At 39.0% G+C, this 21,492-nt stretch overlaps 1 protein-coding gene across 7 annotated transcripts in view; it reads right to left on the reverse strand.

The window, feature by feature from the left end:
- Window positions 1-2,880: 2,880 nt before the first annotated feature.
- MID2 (midline 2) overlaps window positions 2,881-21,492 on the reverse strand; it is a 97,645-nt gene continuing 79,033 nt past the window's right edge. For 3 of the 7 annotated variants that reach the window (XM_070290960.1, XM_070290962.1, XM_070290963.1), the window contains exons 6-10: window positions 15,424-15,551; window positions 14,182-14,325; window positions 7,192-7,353; window positions 4,723-4,930; window positions 3,302-3,877 (exon numbers count right to left, since the gene is read on the reverse strand). In XM_070290960.1, coding sequence (XP_070147061.1) covers window positions 3,475-3,877; window positions 4,723-4,930; window positions 7,192-7,353; window positions 14,182-14,325; window positions 15,424-15,551 — 1,045 coding nt within the window. In that variant the 3' untranslated portion in view covers window positions 3,302-3,474. Of the gene's footprint in view, window positions 3,878-4,722; window positions 4,931-7,191; window positions 7,354-14,091; window positions 14,326-15,423; window positions 15,552-21,492 lie in introns of all 7 variants that reach the window. The other 4 variants (XM_070290957.1, XM_070290959.1, XM_070290961.1 and 1 more) reach the window with 3 other exon arrangements.

Below are 21,492 nucleotides of genomic sequence, written 5' to 3' on the forward strand. Positions count from 1 at the left end.
CCTACTTTATTCAGTAGGCTTAGCTCTGAGTGATTTTTGGCAATAACCAAAACATAAACCCACATTCAAAGAACAGAGTTTGAAGAGACTGAAAAAATTATTGAAAACAATTGTGCCACATGCTCCAAACAATTCCAAACAATTCCCCAAGAGCTTTTGAGGAAGACAATACTCATTTATATGTATGAGTTCTGGGACATCTGCAAAATAATATCAGTACAGCTCAAATGGAGTAGCCAAGCTTTTCTGCCCAGAAAACAACACCAATATGGATATCAGAATACAACAGGGAAACTTTGATTATTCATTCATTCATTCATACATTCACGCAATTAACATTAGCCAGGCAACTACTCTGTTCCAGACACTATGTCAGGTGTTAAGAATACCACCACAACAAAAAAGACACAACCCCTGCCCTCAAGGTATTCACAGTCTAGGAGGGAGGATGATTCTTAAATGTCAAACCTTGGTATGCATCAGAATTACCTGGGAGAGCTTGTTAAAAATGCTAAATTCCACTTATGTGCCCAGACATTTTAATTAAGTAGATCTAGGTTGGAGGTCTACTTTAAAAAGAAAATGCTCAGTAAAAAAAAATGATAATAATAATAAAAATCAACTGTTTTAACAAACACCAAAAATAATTCTAACAAGTGGTCTGAGGATCACACTATGAAAAACACTGTTATACAATGTGATTATTGCTGAGAAGGGGGCATGGTCAAGGTGCCATGGGAGCTCCCAAGAGGAGAACATAACCCAATCTAGGGGTTCAGGAATTAAATCTATTGTGGGGCAGAAGTAGGGAAAGGTAGTCCAGGCTAGAGTCAAAAGTAGAGTGGAGACAATGAAGCTTTGTCCCGGGGCACTACAATATAAAGGCACAAAAAATGAATGGCATCGGAGACCCGAGGTTAACTGAAAGAAAATTGGAACTGGAAAGGAGGTGGAGTGTTCTGCGTTGATAGCATTTTCACACTATTCCCTTAATTTAAGAACAATTCCTGCTGTTTACTCTGGACATCAAAATAGTTACTAATGTCTCTATTCCAGGCCCAGGGAACAACTTGTGTAAATAGTTAAGCTTGGCTAGAACAATCAATGTGAGGGGGAAGGTGGCAAAAGATGAAGCTGTGAAAGCAAATAGGGACTTGAAAAGCCAAACTGTAAGTAACTGGGACTTTCTATTGAATGTCAGTGATATGTTTTATGAAGGGGTTGAAATCATCTGTTTTGTTTAAGAATTTGGGCATAGGCCCTAGAGGAGAGAGAGACCCAGAGTTAACTTAGAAATGAAAGACATCCATTTTAAAGCACTGCTACACTATTTGGGCTGAGGCTGAGCAAAGGAGAGTAATATTTGTTGCATACTTAGCAAAATGCCATGCTTCATAGTTAAGTATGCCATACTAATGCCATACTTAACTAAATGCCAGGTGCTGTGCTAAGCAGTTTACATGTGCTATCTTTTTTCATCTTTGCAAACAGCCTTGTGAGGTAGGTATTATTGCACAGAAGAGGAAACAGCGGCTCAAAGAAGTGAAGTACTTGCCCTGGGTCACACAGCTAGTAAATGGCAGAGGAAATAGATTATTTTAATTCAAAGGTTATGATGAACTTTCCCACTCAGCAAACTATTTCCCAGCAGTGCTGAATCTTACTGAGGTTGCTTGTTTCCTGATTAGCAGTAAGTATGTAGGGTTTTTAAAACCCCAAATACTGACTTTGCCACTAGATAGGTAAGTTTGAGCCTGCCATCTGTATCTGAATCAGCCTTGCTTTCCGTGTTAGGTGTACAAACAATACAAAACCGTTATTTAGTTTTGTATAGATAAAGGGATTTTTATAGATATTTTGTCTCTCCTGCAGAATACTAAGTCATTTGACAGCAGGAACTGTGGATTATCAATATGTCAGCTCTAGCATGGTACCTGGCATCTAGTAACTTGTTGAATGAATGAAGGAATGAACGCCCACCAAGGTGGTGGAAAGGAAGAGGGGGAGAAGTTTTGGCATTGTTTCAAGGTTCCAATCTGGGGGCTTGTTACAACTACCATGTTGTATGACAGTAATATTTTCACAACTCCCAAGAAGTAGACTCTTTGAAGCCGACTTAGCTCCTGAAAGGAGAAAGCTCTGGTGCTGACACTCCCAATTACAGAAGAGGAACTGACAAAAGCGTCAACCATAAAGCTTAATTCCCTTCAATGATTGCAATAAGGACTGGGTTGAAGTTTACATCTGCATTGGCCACGAAGGGTTGGCTAAGCAAATGAATAGTGTAAACAAGATTAGGAGAAGAATGATTATTCTACCTGTTTAAGAAAACAGACTATGCTCAGGCATTCTTAAGTACTTCGGAAGTATTTTATCTGAAAATATATGTCCATTTCTATGGAAATAGTTGTTGCATCTACAACACTCCATTCTTACTGATTAAGTAAAGAAAGCAGGTTCCTAAAGAACCTCCATTGTGCAACTCTTGTTTTTTTAAGCCTAATTCTAGCAACTGTATGCTACTTGAGACTGGTAAAACTGTCTTTGAAATATTCTGTGACAGAATTTTTGACAGTTCAGACAAACCTTCTCCATTAGGTAGCACCAATGAAAGTGTGCTACACATAACACAACTACCTGGATCAATTTTCTATCCAGCAAGAGCATTTCTTGTGCAGTCTTGTCTCCCTATGTCTCCTAATCCAATCTAGAGCTCTTCCCACCATCTATGTCACTATTGCATGTGCATGTGTGTGAGCAGAGGGAGGGATGAAGGGATGAATGGAGGGAGGGGAGAAATGATTCTGATGTTCCCTTTAGGGGACAAAAATGGGTGGTATAATTTATTTTCCCTTCCAGTATATTTCTCACTCAAATGAGTAAATTAAAAAGTTCATAATGTATATATAATTATAAAATGAATACATAATATATATTATTTATTCATTTTATATATATATATTATATATACACATACATGTTTTCTTTATAATAAATCCTTGATTGTAGGTTTTTATAAAAAGCTACATATAATATGGGATCATTTGACATTTCAAAATTCTACTTGGCCAAATCAGCCAGTACTAGAAAGGCTGACACATCCCTGCTTTCTGGCTGGCTAGCCCCTTGTTCAGAGCATCTTTATACATTATTTACCTAGAATTCCTTCCAATATCATTTATACTCCTAAATCACTGGGAATTTTGAATTCTTCAATGACAAGAGAAGAATTCTCCAAATTTGTTCTCCAATGGCTTGAACCCAGGCTACGCATAATTTGTTCTGAGAAACTCAATACATTAATTCAAATACAAGCTTTAATGCACAAAAATTAAATCTATTATATCTAGTTCTTTTGGATACTTCAAATGAACTTCATTTTTGTATCGTGTATATTGGACACTAACTGAGGTTTAGGAAGGGAAGCACTGCTGAACTAGAGAGCCAGTGAATTATTACATGCTCTCTTGAAACTTAATGGCAAGCTTTCATCCCAGAAACGTAAGGGGATTCTTGAGGCCTGCAGTTGCATTCCTGCCGCTCAGGGTAATCAATAAAATCTGGGGCAGGCAAGCCAGACAGGATCATTAGGGATTTGTTCCAGATTGTGAATGTTGGACAAACTGGAAGAATGAAGGTCACATCAAAAGTATGAAGATGGAGAGAGTTAGCTGGGTCATAGAAAGACAGCATGTTGTTGTCATAATCCAGAAGGACACCCAGGCGCTTCAACTGTGGAGGCACGTCCACCAGCATTTCCTTGTTGTTATGTCTCACTACGAAGTTACTATTGCATCGTGAGAAGACCCACGAGGAGGCGTTCTTGCCAATCCATTCATTCTTGGGAGCTGATTTGTAGGCAATGCCAACTGCATACCTGTGAGACAATGGAAAGGAGATCACATCTATTCATGATCTGAGTTATGTTAGACACCATTGGGCTTCCCTGTGGCTCAGATGGTAAAGAATCTGCCTGCAATGCAGAAGACCTGGGTTCGATCCCTGGGTTGGGAAGATCCCCTGGAGGAGGAAATGGGAACCTATTCCAGTATTCTTGCCTGGAGAAGCCCATGGACAGAATAGCCTGGCAGGCTACAGTGCATGGGGTCACAAAGAGTTGGACATGACTGAGCAACTAAGCACAACACAGCACAGACATCATACAGGACATCTAAGCAATAGAATACATGTTTCTTCCTTAAATAGTTTACATTTAGATCCATAACAATGATAGCACTAGAGCTTTAAAACAAGTTAGCAATTAGAGTGCTATAATTTTCAACTCCTAGCTCAGTATATTTTCCATGATTTGATTTTTTTTAATTTTTAACAGTATGATTTTATTTTTTATTATTATTTTTTTTTTACTTTAAGATATTGTATTGGTCTTGCCATACATCAACATGAATCTGCTACAGGTGTACATGACTTCCTAATTCTGAACCCCTCTCCCACCTCCCTCCCCATCCCATCCCTCTGGGTCATCCCAGTGCACCAGCCCCAAGCATCCTGTATCATGCATCAAACCTGGACTGGCAATTAGTGGGATGATTTGGGAGAATGGCATACATGATTTGATTTTTAAGAAACTGGAACATTTTTCTAAGAGTGGTTTCCATCGCTTGCCTCTTAACCTTGACTTACTGGTATTATATTTATACTGTCAAACTGAATCTCCCAGGAACCTAACAACAGGGGGAAAGAAAAGTTGGATCCACTCACCATGTGGAGGACCCCATGACCACCTCCCAGTAGTGGCAACCGCTGTCAATGAATATATTTCCTGCTGCCCCATAGCACCCAGTGCCACTAAACCTCTCTGGGGTATGGCTCTTCTTCAGAGAGCTTTCTTCCTTCTCCATCTGCAATCCATCATTGGAAATCTTCAACTTCTTGTGAGTCATTTTGGGATCCAGTTTAAAGGGTTGGCCTGAAAAATAAAGTAGGAAAAAAAAAAAAAGAAAATGCATGAGAAAGTATGTAAGAATTCTCTCCTGGTTCTGCAGGACTATCACTATCAGAGGAACCTCGACATAATGATCATTCTTGAGTCAGTGAAAGCTGACTGGTGCTTGGATTATATGAAAGAAGCAGGACAGAAGCCACTGTTTTCAACAAAATAAAAATAAGCTGTCCCCCCTTCATAGACTATCAAGTTAAAAGGGGCTCTCAAGGTCTCTTATTCTCAAATAACTTTTGTGCTTTGCTTTATTTCAGTGGATGGTTTGGGATTTGAGCAGATTTTAGGGGAAGGAGTATTTCAGGTAAGGCAAAGTGAGGGGATAGATGAGATAATTGCTGCTTGGTGGCAGAACAAAAAACCTGAGAATAACTCAACTACAGGACAAATTGTTTTACCCTCTAATTCAGTTCAGTTCAGTTCAGTCGCTCAGTCGTGTCCGACTCTTTGCGACCTCATGAATCGCAGCACGCCAGGGCTCCCTGTCCATCACCAACTCCCAGAGTTCACTCAGACTCATGTCCATCGAGTCCGTGATGCCATCCAGCCATCTCATCCTCTGTCGTCTCCTTCTCCTCCTGCCCCCAATCCCTCCCAGCATCAGAGTCTTTTCCAATGAGTCAACTCTTCACATGAGGTGGCCAAAGTACTGGAGTTTCAGCTTTAGCACCATTCCTTCCAAAGAAATCCCAGGGTTGATCTCCTTCAGAATGGACTGGTTGGATCTCCTTGCAGTCCAAGGGACTCTCAAGAGTCTTCTCCAACACCACACTTCAAAAGCATCAATTAATTCTTTGGCGCTCAGCTTTCTTCACAGTCCAACTCTCACATCCATACATGACCACAGGAAAAACGATAGCCTTGACTAGACAGATCTTTGTTGGCAAAGTAATGTCTCTGCTTTTGAATATGCTATCTAGGTTGTTCATAACTTTTCTTCCAAAGAGTAAGCATCTTTATAACATCTAATATGTCACTTTGTTAGAGTGATTGTTGCATAATCAATAATTAGAGAAAATATCTGTTGTGTAGGATCATTCCCAACAAAGAATTCCTTAAAGTCATATGACAAAGCAGTTAGTTACTAGGAGCCAACAGCTGGGTATGGCAAGAGCTGTATAATACAAAACATGTCTGACAGACACTGTTGGTCAATGTAACACCCACCCACTACTTTTCTTTCTCTTACCTGCTTTTACTATAGAGGCAAGAAAAACTAAATACTCAAGCTCCTATCCTCCCTTGCTGCTAGGGGTGACTAAGAAGATGGAAGCAAAAGTCAGATGGGGTTGGGGAAACTTCTGAGAAAATGTCTACATTCTTGGTAAAAGGGATAGTCATTGAATGTACCAGTGTTTCCCCCCTTCTTTCTATCTTGAAAAGAAATCTGTCATCTGGAGGTTGCAGTGGGCAGGTCGGGAACATGTAGCAATAAGCCAACACACAAAGGGAGGAGGAGCCTTGGTCTTTTATGACATGCACCAGCCCTGAACTGCCTACCTTTGAGCTTCTTGTTATATGAAAGAGAGAAAAAAATACTATTCGTTTCAGCTGCTCACAAATAATATTTGTCAAGCTAAATTAGATGGATTTTTCTGTCAAAAAGCATTCCTAACAGGTTTGGCTTCTCTGAAGGAGAATTTTACCAGATTATTACAAACAGTACTCTTTTACTCAGTTGCACCCCAAGTATGAAGGCAGAATGCAGAGAAAAATTCACTGGACTTTCCTGATGGGCCAGTGAATAAGAATCTGCCTGCCAAGGCAAGGGACATGGGTTTGATCTCTGGTCTGGGAAGATTCCGCATACCATGGGGCAACTAAGCCCACAAGCCACAACTACTTACTGAGCCTGCATGTTGCAACTAGTGAAGCCACTATGAAGAGAAGCCCGTGCATGGCAACTAGAGAGCAGCCCCAGCTTGCCACAACTAGAGAAAGCCCACATGCAACAATGAAAACCCAGCACAGTCAAAAACAAATAAACAAAAAAATCTCTTTACTAACATCCTCCCAAGCCACCAGCTGTTTTCTGTATATCTCTGTGTCCACATACCTCCCAGGGGCACAAACAACCCCCCGGCCCAAAGCACAGACTCCAATGACAAAGCTTCTCTACTTGGTGCCTCTGCCCTCTTACACTGCTGTAGGAGGTGCCAGTGTCAGGCTAAGAGTACTCGCTGCTTAGGAGGGCAAAGCTGCTCTCTCCTTTTGCGATCACCACAACGTACTGTTTGTTTTGAGTCGGGTAGGTTCACTGTTCCGGCTGCCTGCTTGGTTTATGGCTTTAACAATGAAGATGTAGCGTGTTCCACTCTGCAGCCCGTGGACTGTGTAATGGTTCTGTTTGATGTTGGGCACGATCATCCAGCTATCCACAGAATTATACAGGCCTGTAATGTAGGGAAAGCAAGGATGTTAATGTAAAAAAGGCAGGATGAGAAACACACTGAGTATTCATCACAAGACCCCAAAGCAAATTTCATTTTGTTTTGAGTCATGGAAGACATAGGGAGATGAATCCCCTCTGCTTCTTTTCTTCCATGGAGCTAAGCTTATGCCAGGCTCCTTGCCTCTGGTAATTGAATGTAACCACTAGTGAAAAGTTACTTCAATTTTCTGCCAAAGAATACAGGGGAAACTTCTACACAAAATCACGTCTTTCATAGCATCTCTAGATCTTTACCCCAAAGGTTCAGTCCTCTGAGATCTGGGTCTGACCCTCGGATTGGTAGAGCAGAACAGAATAACCAGGAATCTCAGAGCCAAAAGGCCAACTAGACACCGTATTTCCCTCATTTTACAAATAGGAAACTAAGAGAGAAGGAAAGTGACTTGCCCAAGGCCACAGAGAGCTGAGAGTGGCACTGAGAGCAGAACCCTGGTCTCTTTAACCTAGTCCAGTGTTCTCTCCACTGCATTGCTCCACAATTCATGGAGCAAACAATGTTCCTTTGTCATTGCAAGGTAACAAAGCTTCCAAGGCTTATGATTCAGCTCTCCCACACCATCCTCACCCTTGCTTCTAATCTTGGTGGGCTCCAAGGTGTCAAAGGGAAGCCAAGGAGATAACATGATAGTCAAAGTAAAATAGCATCTCCTTACTTGACACTACTTATTTTACCCCTCCCTGTTTCTGATTCCAATACTCATTTGAGGTTGGGCAGTCCAGGAACACATTTGTTGTCTGGAACCTTCTTCCCTCCCAAGTAGGGAAAGGGACCAGAGATCTAGGTTTCTGCTTTTGAAACTCTTTAGACCATAAACATTGACTTAAACAGAGAAAAATATACATAATTAAAAACATATATTTAGCTAAATTTTGATAAAAGAGGGATCGACATTCCAGTCTGTGAATTTACACTTATCTCTTCGGTTATCTGCTTTTCACTTTAACACTTTTAAACCATAATTCTACCAGAGGATGGAAAAGAAAGGGCAGGGAAAATGACTGGTGGATTTAGTTATTTCTATGCAGCTTTAGTAAAGATTAAAAATGAAATAATAATAATCGATTTGAGAAAGATATGATCAGGAAGGTTTTGTAATTAATTTGGGGGGAAGTAGAAGTCTAAATTAAAACTAGAAAAAGAAGCATAATGGGGTACAAACAGATATGCTATAGAAAGAAAATAATTGGTGGCAATGTTCATTGATTCTCATGAAATGACAATAAGGATGGGGGCCAGAAAAAAAATGTTGGAGGGCTTGACTGCCAACGTATCAATGCACAGTATGAGTCATAAACTACATATTAAATTTTAACAGTAGGAGGGAAACATATGATCTTTCAGTTATACTTCTAACAATACAAAACAAAAAATCAAAAGAGAAAACAATCTTCACAATGAAGTATTATGCACCTATGAAAAAAAGAAGGTGGGAGATTTCTATGAACTGATAATGGAATGATTTCCAAGATATACCACTAATTTTAAAAAGAAAATTACAAAAGAGTATAAGTAGTATGCTACCTTTTTCATGCAAGAAAGAAAGACAAATTAGAAAACCTACATTATTTGCTTAGATTTACAAAGCAATAATCACAACAGGAAAGAAAAACCAGAAAATAATGAAGCTGGTTACATACAAGGGATGAGGGCAGGGGAAGAGGATTAAAAGAATAGAAGAGAGAATGACACTTCCCTGAGTATACCTTTTTATTTCATACCTTTCCCTTTCAGAAATAATGTTTTAGAAATTTAAAACATTTAAATGACACCACTATGAATGGTAAGAGTGGGGTCTAAAACTGAAAGCAAACAAACCAAATGAAGCCACCTGCATTTCAAATGTCAACAATCACAGAAAAGGGCAAGAAGAGAACTGTCACTAGAGGCTCCAGTATTTGTTTTTGTAGTGGTATGGGCAACGCCATTCTGAAACTATTTCAGATATACTATGGGACTGAGCAAATGAGCATATGTGTTGATGCTGTTGGGAGCCAGGGTTCTCACTGTGGAAGCAGGAACATCCAAGTATGAAATGGGGGTGTGGCAAGAAAGAACTGTGGGGATGGGCTGGAGATATTGGTATGAACTCATTATTTCTAAAATGTGCGTGTGTATGTGCATACATGTGTGCACATATGTTAAGTATGTGGGTGCATATATTATGTGTGAATATGTATATGTGCATGGGTGTATTGTGGGTATATTTTTCTAGTACCCAGGTCTTGGTCTTTAACAACATCCTGCCATGAAAAGTGACCAGGGTTCCTTGGAAAAATGGCTGATTTTAAGGCTGGAGCAGGGTATGGTCTAAAATGAGCCAATAACCTTTTGTTATGTTGCAAAGTAATGAAGTGCTTGAGAAAATGATGGGAGCATATAAGGACTCAGGAGTCAGCTTAAAAAGCTCCAACTGGCTAAATTTGGGCGATCTGAGCGCCAAAATAAGTAAGGGCAGTAAAGAATTATGAACAAATGAAAAAATAGAATTCATGAGTCCATACTGAGAAGTAAAAATATAAAAAAAAATGAAGGATGAGACTTTTGCTTACAGTAGAATGCAGAGTGGCACCTTGTAAATGTGGGATGAGATGCTCACTTGGAATAATCATTATTTTGCCATCATCAGAGTAAAGTTTGGATCAGGTGAGAATTCTTGATTGATGCTAAAAGAGGGATGGAAGTAGGATGGATTTGATGAGGAAGCAGGATATTGTTATGGCCTTAAAGTATCACTGCACAGATTATTAGTTGCAAAAGGAAAACTAGTAACTATGCAGAGAAGAAATCAGATAACACCTTTGATCAGGTGATCAAAATCAGCATCACCAGTGAAGGGTATGTACACATTGTCTCCTGATGTGATATCCTAAGGAGAACACATCACTTATGTGATGGAAGCCAAAAAGGCATATCTGAATATAATCAAGAGGAAACATCAGACAAACTCAAGGAACAGCAAAATAAACAAACAAAAGGGCACTTTAGGACTCTGTGGGAGAGGGAGAGGGTGGGATGATTCGGGAGAATGGAATTGAAACATGTATAATATCATATATGAAACGAATCACCAGTCCAGGTTCGATGCATGATACTGGATGTTTGGGGCTGGTGCACTGGGATGACCCAGAGGGATGGTACAGGGAGGGAGGTGGGAGGGGAGTTCAGGATGGGGAACACGTGTACACCCGTGGTGGCTTCATGTTGATGTATGGCAAAACCAATATAATATTGTAAAGTAATTAACCTCCAATTAAAATAAATAAATTTATATTAAGAAAATAATAACAATGTCATTAAAGACAAAGAAAGGCTGAAGAAATGCTCCAAATTAAAGGATGCTACAAATATGACAACTAAGTTCAGTACCTGATTCTAGACTATATAGGACAATATCAGGTTCTATATGTCATAAAATATATTATTGGGTCAATGGTGAAGATGGGAATATGAATGGTGGATTAGTTAAAAGCACTGCATCAATGTCATATCTGTTAAAGTTAATAACTATACTGTGGATACATAAGAGAATTTCTTTATTCTTAGGAAACATATACTGGAGAATTTAGGAGTGAAAAGCCATGATGTATGTAATTTACTCTTAAATGGTTCAGAAAAAAACATAATAGAGAATGTTAGCAAATGATAAAGGAAATGGGACAGAATATTAACAATAGGTGAATCTGGGTGAAGAGTATATGGGTGTTCTTTGCGCTAGTCTTGCACACTTTTCAGTAATTTTGAAATCATTTCTAAATTTTAAAAAGGTAAATATATGATCTTCTGGGTATCACTGAGACTTAGTGAGATGGAATTTATCACTTATTTATGGTAATGGAAGTATACACCTTGCTCAACAGGAAAAGACCACAATATGGAAATCCATGAACCTGAGTGTAAATGGGCATAGAGAGCATTTGCATGAGAACAAGACTGAGGGAAAACAGAAGTTAATCTTTGTGACAGTATGTTACAGACCACCTGGCAGCCAGAAGTTATAGCCAGTTGCTTTTATAATACAAAATGCAAAATTGAAACAGAGGAAAGAAACACAGTAATGGGGAAGACCATTATCCAAACATCTGTTGGAATTTTCATTCAGCCAACAGCAGCATCTGAAACACTATTGGCCTATGACCATTTCAAATCTTACATAAAGTGGGAAGAAAGTTCAAAATAAAGGAGAAAAGCTGAAAAAAATAAAGAGAACTATTTCCCCAGACAAAATTCTAACCAACAAGGAAGAAACTTCTGGTTAAAGAAAATGTGGAGTTTTACTATTTTAAGATTCTTCATATAAGTGGTATCATGTAGTATTTGTCCTTCTGTGTCTGGCTTATTTCACTTAGCACAATGCCCTCCAGGTTCATCCATGGTATTGCATGTGGCAGGATTTCCTTCTTTTTAAAGGCTTAATAATATTCTATTTTATGTATATACCACATTTTCTTTATCCATTCATCTGTTGATGGACAACTTTTTATATGTCAATCACACCTCAATACAGTGGTTTTTAAAAGAGAAAATGTAGGAAAACCTTAAGGGAAAGTAGCTCTCACAGAGTTCAGTCAACAATGGCAGGCCAGACTAGCATGTAGGACTGGAATCTTCATGAATATTTATTCTGAGTAAAATAGTTTTAACTTATCTGCCCATTGCCATCCAAAATTTTGCTTCAGGGTTCTGCCTTTGTCCCTGTCTTATTCCACTTTTCTATCAATGATCAAAGGAGGAAGACATAGAAGGCAGGCTGGGAAGGAAGGTAAATATATCGGGAGGCAGGAACTCCCCCCAAAAAATTTGGTTGGCTGGGTAAGGAGTCAGAACTAATCAGATAAAAATGTCCCTCGGAATAAATTCAAGGTGTTGTATTTCAGTGTAAACACTCAAATGTATAGGAATGCGACTTGAAGTGCCTAGGGATTTCAGCTTACTATATGTTCAGTCAACACAATAGTCAATGTGGCTAATGGAAAAAAGGTATAGGGTAAGGGGATATCAGCTAATACACAAAAGTAATAATTCAGCTATCCTCCATGGACTAGGACTAATTGGTAGCTAGTTTAATTCAAGGGGCATTAAGCTTGAAGTTTGAAAAGCTTGGGTTCAAATCATGATTCCCTCAGTTTGTAGCTCTGTGACCTTGGACAACTCATTCAACTTGAGCCTCGATTTCTATGTCTATAATTTTATCATTATAAAATAATTAATATCATCTATTTCATAAGGCTAAGGAAGAAGTCACGAGGACCAAATGAGATAAAATATATGGGAGTATCTGTAAATGGAAACACATACATATGTAAATTATTATTATTCACTAGGAGGAAGTCTTGGGGCTTTTATAAAGAAACACTGACAATTATTTATAGCTGCACAACTGAATGGGCTATTTTGCTAGAATTTGGCTATCCATTACTGGAAATGTTTGAGCAGAGACAGAACAACCACCTACAAGGTATCTGGTAGAAGGGAAGATTTGACTAGATGACTTCTTAGGTCCCTTCCAACTCTAAAATGCTATGATCCTATCACTATTAAGAATTATCCTTTAAGCTTTTCTTTACAAAGGACTATCTATCCTTGGCAATAGAGGTAACAGCCTTTTGATCTTTGTCACTTCTTAGACTTTTTCCTCAACTCCCAGGAGACCACTGCTCTCCCCATATCAGGAAAGAAAAGCACAGTTACTGGCTTTAAGACTTTCCAGAGCAGGAGAGGCCACTATAAACACGTGTGTTGGGGAAGCCTTAGCATTTTGCAGCTTCACAACCTGAACAAACACCCAGGAACGCAGCTACCAGGGCCAAGTGGCTTAGATTGGAGCTGCACGAGGCAAGTGTTTTTTTTAGAGTTGGACCCCAAATGTCCTCTCACCTCCCCACCCCGCCATGTGGCCCTAAATTGTCACAAGATGGGAAAAGGAAGCCTTTCAGGAGGGTTTCATCAGAAAAACTCCTCTCACACAGGTCTGTGAAGTCAGACACAGAAGTACAAACACAAGATAAAAAGAAAATACTAATTTGCAGCTATGCAGATGGAACCTTAGTGTGCAAGTTGGTTCCAATAATTTTGCTTTTACTTCCATTTTCTCCAGCAGGTTGAGGGGAACTTGCAGCTTGAGTTAAGGTCCTATGTCTTGTTCCAATTCATCAGAAGATAAAACCATAACATGTGAGCTAAATGACTGCTTTCAGAACATCTTTTATTTGGTGGCTCGCTGATGCATTTTTATATTTGGTGTATTTTTTGGAGGAAACGGAGAAGGGATAGAGGGAAGAGTGACAGAGGCAGGAGGCTTGTCACTATTCACTGATACAAATGGGTACAGTAAAGGAAGTGGTAGTCTTTGAATGTAATGTTTTTTACCATGATAATGAAGTGGAAGAACAATCAAGAAGAGAGATGTTCACACACATAGAATCAGCAATGATTGTGACTTAACTACTCAGGAATGAATTCTGAGCTGTGTTCTGATTTCAGAGAGTGGAGTGACATGGATTAACTCAAGAAAGGCTAAGGATTACATAAACAAATGGGAGTGGCCCCAGTGACTGCCCAGCAAGGAAATACACAACTTGCTTGTTACCCATCAGTAAGGTCTTTGCAATGTGCTGGGGGAGCTTGCACTGTCTACACAACACTATACTAAACAACCTAACATGTCTTACAAACACTTGCCTCGTGGCGCCCCGGCCAATCTTGAGCAGCTTACTGCTTCCTTACATTTCCTTATCTCTGGCCACAGGCCCCAACTACACCATGACTTACTGATGAAGTTAGCCTGGCCAGTGAATATGGTGTACTGAAGCTCATAGGAGCTGATGCTGAACTCATCATCTGAGATCCAGTGGACCGTAATGGTGTCATGGGAGGCAGTACAGAGTTCCTCTCGGATAGATGGTGGGTTGGGGGCTGTAACGAAAGGTGGAAAAGAAGGTAAGGAAAACATACTCTCTGTTCTGGCATCTTATAATTGTTACTCTTGCTAACCAACCCAACATCTGGAAAGGAGGTTTTCTTAAAAAGAAGCTTTAGATTGCACGTACCACACAACCTGAAGTCAAGTGCTGAGACCTCAAGTTCCCCTAACCACTTTTGCTTCAATGATATAGGGATTTTAGGCAAAGATCTAAGCCTAAATTACCCAGTAGACCCATTGTCTACTTGGCCTGCACTAACACATACGTAGCTATAAGAGCTACGTAGTCATGTGTTTCCTTATTATATGGCCTTCAATCTATTTTCTTTTTATTTCAAAATAAGTTGTATTATATATTTTGGCAGTATTAATAGGGATTAGTTGTGCAAATTAATATGAGTTTCCTCATCTGCAAAATGGGGATGATAATTACCTCACAGATTCCTTGTAAGGATCATGATGTAAAATTAATATATAGTGTCTGGCTTAAAGGAGATGCTCCATCAATGACACCTATTTTAATATAGTAACAATGATAGCTACAAACACGAAGCTATTATGTGTGTATATTTCCTCATGAAATGATCATTCAAACATCCTGAAGGCAGTCAGTATTTTTAACAGACAGGTTGTTGCCCTCATTTTCTAAAATTCTCTCCGCAAGTCAGATATTTCTTACATTTTTCTTCCTATTCCGCTAATTCTTAAATTTCCTTACAAGCATTTGGGTGGTACCTGTACCCATGTGAGAAATTCTCTAATATTCTTTAATTACTACCCGAGTTCTACCCTTATAACAGGTGACGTTATATTACTGACAGGCTTGTAAGGAGAAAACCACCAGCAACTTCTTGTTTTTTACCTTTAAGTAGGGATGGTGTGTATACCCATTCTGTCCTTGGAAATATTTGACAAATCATTTCTATTTTCTGTTACATGAATTAAAATATATTCTATCTAAAAAGATATATGTATCATTTTAAAGATTATAAAGGCATCTTTATAATATTGTCCTTTTCAGATTATTTTAAAGTAAAAGCCTACCAAAAGAAAAGAACTAAAATGGAAAGGAAAGCACAGTATTTTCACACCTGTTAAATAATCTAGCCCCTCCAGCAGTTTCTTTTCTCTGGAAAAATCTAAAGCAAAGTTTTCAAAGGCATCATTAAAATTGATGTCTGGAATCAGAACTTGAGAAGATGCAGTTGCCATAGCGACCCTGAAAGAGAGAAAAGTGCATCAACATACATCAAAATAGATTTGCAACCTTTATCCAATGTTTGATTTCTGGTTTAACAAGGTGAAGATAAATGACTGGTAGGACTTGATTAAAATGAAAAATATCATATCTGTCCTTTTCCAATGGAAACCATTTAAATTTTAATCATCAGGAACCAATTAAGGGTTATACCATATTTATTCACATATGTTCACTCCTCAAACACACTCCCCCATCCTGTCTTAATTTGGAGAAGTAAATACAGGATTTTTTTCCCTCTGCATCATTTTCCATCTGGCAGGCAGCATCAAAACTAGACCTCTGAAAGCTTGGTGACAGCAGTTTGAGAGATTTTTTTCTCCCCCCCTCCTATTTTTTTTTTAATGTTAATCAACAATCCAGCATGCTAGGGCTTGGTTAAAATCTTCCCCTAAATATTATAGTTTGTTTGATCTTTGATAACATTTACATTTAATTTTATTGCTCTCTAGTTATATAATGCTATGCTAGTTTTAGCTCCCTAACTAATTGTAAGAGTCTCAAAAGCAGGATCTGCATTTTATACCATGGTCCCTAACACAGTGTTGGACACATAGTGAATAAATAATTGTTGAATGACTAACAACACCACCACAAAGGTCACTTTTATCAGGCATTCAGTATGTATAAGACACCAGGCATGCACTTTACACACATTATCTAAGTTACTCCTTTCCATAACCCTGTGTAGCAAATGTTATTTCCATTTTGTAAATGAGACATAGTAAGGTTAAGGAACTTGCTCAAGGTCATACCAGGGTCAGAAAAAAAGAAATATAACTGAACCCATGTTCATTGGATTCTAAACTCTATACCCTTAACCATGTAGACAGTTACTTTTAAAAAAAAATTAAAGGTATATTTTTACAATTCTCAAAAATTATTCCACATCAGAATTATCTCTGAGCTTTGATTGAAATATACATATTTAGGCCCTGTGCCTGACCTGAATCAGAGCCAATGAGAATTCTTGAGCATGCAAATAACAGTATGGAAAGAAACATTAACTTGGCAACAATATGCACCTTAGAGTGGAGAGAAGAGGCACTGAATGTAGGACGACCAGAGAGGAAACTTGTATGGTGAACTAGTTATAAGGGGATGAGGAGTTAAACAAATACATCTCCTCTTCACAGATACCCTGTTACACATCTACGACAATAGCTTTTGGCTGTTTCTGAAAATAGAGATGTTGCGGGAATAAATTTCAGGCCAGGACAAACAAGTGAAAGACTAATGTAATGAGAGCCCCTGAAGCGTTTTAGGCAGAGGAGTGATGAGCGCAAATTTGTATTTCAAGAGCAATACTCCAGCTGCAGCGGATGGACTGGAGGGGGTCAAAACTAGAGACAGATCAGCTTTTTCAGGTGTCTGGGAATGAGCAGAAAGCAAAGTGGTGACAGAAGAAGTATAGACAAATAAAACAGAAAGTTAATTCATAAACATGAAAATGAATAGCCAACAAATATATTTAAAATCCCAACTACATGAGAAATCAAAGAAATGTAAAGTAAAACGAGATAGCATTTATGATTATAAATAAAGGTATCATAGCAGCTTTTTATGTCTCTATTAAATGAGCCTACATATTTTTATTAGGACTGAAAATGACTCAGATTTTGGAGGCCAAATTTAGCATTACATGTGAAAATAGGTTCAAATGTAAATATTCTTTGATATTATAGTTCTAATTCATAAAATTTTTTAGTCTATGAGTTTGGTTTTAATTCTTAAGCCTTATGATCACATAATTTACAAAGTTTGTGCTGCTGGTATATCTCCTCTAATTTAATCCTTCTAACTGAGTTGGCTAAAGCACCATTACTAATCACACATATACAGTAGTTCTACAGTTGTATGTTGTTTTTGGATAGCTGTTTAAAAGACAATTCTGAATTATAACTTGGTCTGACTTAGTAAAGCAAAGTTTGCTACTGTATCTTGTCATGCTGAATTTTATAAACAACTGACCTTATAGATTATCTATAAAAATGGATTATCTATACACAGCTTAAATATTCTTTATTTAGCATTATATAGAAACCACACTAAAATGCCTTTCATTAACTAAAGGGCAACATTTTAGATACAGAGAATTTTAATTAAATTGGTATGTACTGTGCTTAGTCACTCAGTCGTGTCCAACTCTTTGCGACCCCATAAACTGTAGCCCGCCAGGTTTCTCTGTTCATGGGATTCTCCAGGCAAGAATACTGGAGAGGTTTGCCATGTCCTCCTCCAGGGGATCTTCCTAGCCCAGGGATAGAACCCAGGTCTCCCACATTGCAAGCAGATTCTTTACCATCTGAGCCACCAGGGAAGCCCAAGAATGCTGGAGTGGGTAGCCTATCCCTTCTCCAGGGGAATCTTCCTGACCTAGGAATCAACCTGGGGTTTCCTGCATTGCAGGCGGATTCTTTACCAACTGAGCTGTCAGTCATTAGTGAGGGGGAAGGAATAACTCTCTCAGTTAAAATTTCATTTTAACTGAAGTCCTGGTTCTTAATACATAACAATGATTAATTGTGGGGAAGAATTTCAGACCCTGTGAGAGAGACCAGTGAGAAAGATATTTAGGTTATGTAGATTATTCTCAAGCCATACCAGAGTTAGCTATCTATTCCACCTACCACAGAGGCTATACTTGAGCCCATGAAAAGAAGATTTAGATATAGGGAGCTAGGAATCATCAACAGCTAGATGGTAACCAAAACCCTAGGAACTACAAGTCTGCAACAGGGAGAAGATGCAATAAGAAAAGAAAATAGCTTAAGACAGAAGCTATTTGCGACCCCATAAACTGCAGGGAACAAGCAGGGAAAGGTTTTTAAGACTGCTTTTAGTTTGGTATCAGGATGAGAGAGGCATAATCTCTGGTTGAGTGGATCTGGCAGCAAAGAACAACAGCAAAGAACAACAGCATTAAGGGGATAGGCCAAGGAAGAGTTGCTCACAAAGGTAAATGAAACCAGATATGTAGGGGGGAAAACCAGGAGTGTTCTCAAGCTAAGGGCAGATAAATTTCAAGTAAAAATGGTCAGTAGGGACAAATGCTAAGAGACCAAGCAAGATGAAACAGTAAGATAAAACAAAGAAATGTCTATTATAATTCAGCAACAAGTTATTCATCAGGTGACCCTGAAAAGAATACTTTCAATAGTGTGGTGGTGGCAGAAGACATTTCAGGGAGTTGAAGAGTGAGTGGGCATGATAACATACAGTGGTCTAAATATATGTTTTATCTCTGCTCTCATGAAATTCCACTTAAATGACAGTCAAAGGGGAAAAAAGACATCGTGAACCCACAAAGACGGGACTGGAAAAAGAGATGCAACTAAGATATTGTCAACAAATGTTTGGAAACTAGAAAGGGAATGGATGAGTGGTAACCAACCACAGGGCAGAGAAAGCTGGATCAAGAAGGAACAAGATGAAACTGATTTAACATCACAGACAGTTGAAGGTCTGCGTGAGAAACAGCTACACTGCCAGATCCACTCAACCAGAGAGTATGCCTCTCTCATCCTGATGCCAAACTAAAAGCAGTCTTAAAACCCTTTCCCTGCTTGGCTCCTGGAATAGTCAGACTTGTACCCTTCATTGCTCCCCTCACTCCCAGAAGCAGGAGATTGGTGGGTTCCTTCCAGGGCTAACTAAGCCAAGAGAAAACACCTACAGAACTAACACACACGGGGTCCATTCAATAAAAATCTAACATCCCGCCTTAAAATCCTATAGCAAAGCTCACCAAGCAACAAAATGTTCTCATTCTCTCAGATATTCCAATCACCTTTTAGTGATTAAATTCAAAAAGGCAGTGAAAAGCTCCCCAAACATTTAGGGAAAGGCAGAAACTAACAGAGAAATGGAACATGGAGGAAACCAAGACAATTCAGTTTAGAAGAAGACATTTTTAATGATCATTAATATCATCAGGAAGATAAATACAGTAAGTCCCCTACATACAAACCTTCAAGTTGCGAACTTTCAAAGATGTGAACGTAAGTTCCATCAGCGTCAGGTGTGAGTGAAACTGCAGCTTGCCCTCCATCTCTACTGCTGACAATCCTTCAGCTCTACCATCTCCCACCGTCCTCTCCCTCCTCCAGTCAGTAACTCTTCTTGCCTGTTCACTTGATGCCAGCCCCTGTATGCCAGCTGTTGTACTGTTCTACTGTACTTCTCAAGGTACTGTACTGTAAGATTAAAAATGCTTTATTTTTTGTTTGTTTCTATATATTATTTATGTGGAAAGTATCATAAACCTACTACAGTACAGTACTGCGTAGCCAATTATGTTAGTTGGGTACCTAGGCTAACTTTGTTGGATGTACGATTTGGACTTATGAACATGCTCTCAGATTGGAACTCATTCGTATGTAGGGGACTTACTGAAGTTTGTATACATGAAGCAAGGACAGAATGCAAAAAAGAAGAAAGGATCAAGAAAGAGCTCTTATTAAAAAAATATGAATCCTTAAAATTGTAATAGAAGGATTGAATGAAAAATTAAGGAAACATCTTAGACCTAGAAGATAAAGTCATGGAAAGTAGTGAAGAACAAAAGTTAAAATTTTACATAACCTCCTGCTCATTCTGCCTCTGTAACTCAGCTTGCTCCTTGCAAAGTCTGGATCACTTAGGTCATGTAGTCTCAGAAAGTGGGGACTTACAATACTAGGAACTGGAACTTATCTCACTCACCCTTGTCCTGCTCTTTGCAATTGCTCAGCCCCTGCACACCTGGTTAATCATGCCTGTCTGTGGAAAGGTCAGGCGTCTCCCTCCCCATCTTGACTCCTGTTCCCACACACATGAAACCCCTTAGTTTAAACCAGCCTATTAGCAGCTACTGTTGCTTGCTATAGTCTGTCTATAAAAACTCTAGAACCCCTTTGTTCGGGGCTCAGAGCTTAGAGTGTTAACTCCTCTGGGCCCGCTGGCATAATAAACCTGAATTCTCCAAATCTCCGAGTGTGGTGCTTGGTTTCTCAATTACTGGTTTCTGCAACTGTAGAAGAAAAGATTTCTTAAAATTAGAGGGAAAATCTAGGGTATCTGAAATCCGGCTCATCAGAGTCCCAGAAAGAGAAAAGGGAGAAGAGGGGGAAGCCATTGGCAAATAATAAAAGACAAATTCCTAGAACTAAAAGTCAATAGTCTTCAAATTGGAAAGACTCACTTGCTGCTGCTGCTGCTAAGTCGCTTCAGTCATGTCTGACTCTGTGCGACCCCATAGACAGCAGCCCACCAGGCTCCCCCGTCCTTGGGATTCTCCAGGCAAGAACACTGGAGTGGGTTGCCATTTCCTTCTCCAATGCATCAAAGTGAAAAGTGAAAGTGAATTCGCTCAGTCGTGTCTGACTCCTAGCGACCCCATAGACTGCAGCCCACCAGGCTCCTCCATCCATGGGATTGTCCAGGCAAGAGTGCTGGAGTGGGGTGCCAATGCCTTCTCCAAAGAATCACTTAGTGCCCAACAAAAATGAATAATAAAAGACTCACACCAAGACATATATTGGTGAAATTTCAGGAAAAGTGGCTTAAAGATAAGACCTTGAAAGCTTCAGATGTTAAAATATATGTCACATTCAAAAGATCAGAAATCAAAAAACTAGTGGACTTCTCAACACAACATGGAAGCTAGGAGACAATAGAGCCATGGCTTTCAAAATTATAAGGAAATGTTTTTCCGATCTTTCAATTTAGAAAATAAATTTAAAACAGTCTTTAAAGAATAAATTCTCAAAAATGTATTTCCCTTGTACTCTTTCTTAGGAAGCTAAGGGAAAATTTGTTCCAGAAAAATTAAGGTAATAAAATGGTACATGAAGGGGCAATCAGGTGGTATCTGATGGAGTCCTTAATTAAAAACAGAGCTGAGAAATCAAGGATACTTAGC

Source organism: Ovis canadensis, chromosome X (genome assembly GCF_042477335.2).
Source record: "Ovis canadensis isolate MfBH-ARS-UI-01 breed Bighorn chromosome X, ARS-UI_OviCan_v2, whole genome shotgun sequence".
NCBI lineage: Eukaryota > Metazoa > Chordata > Mammalia > Artiodactyla > Bovidae > Ovis > Ovis canadensis.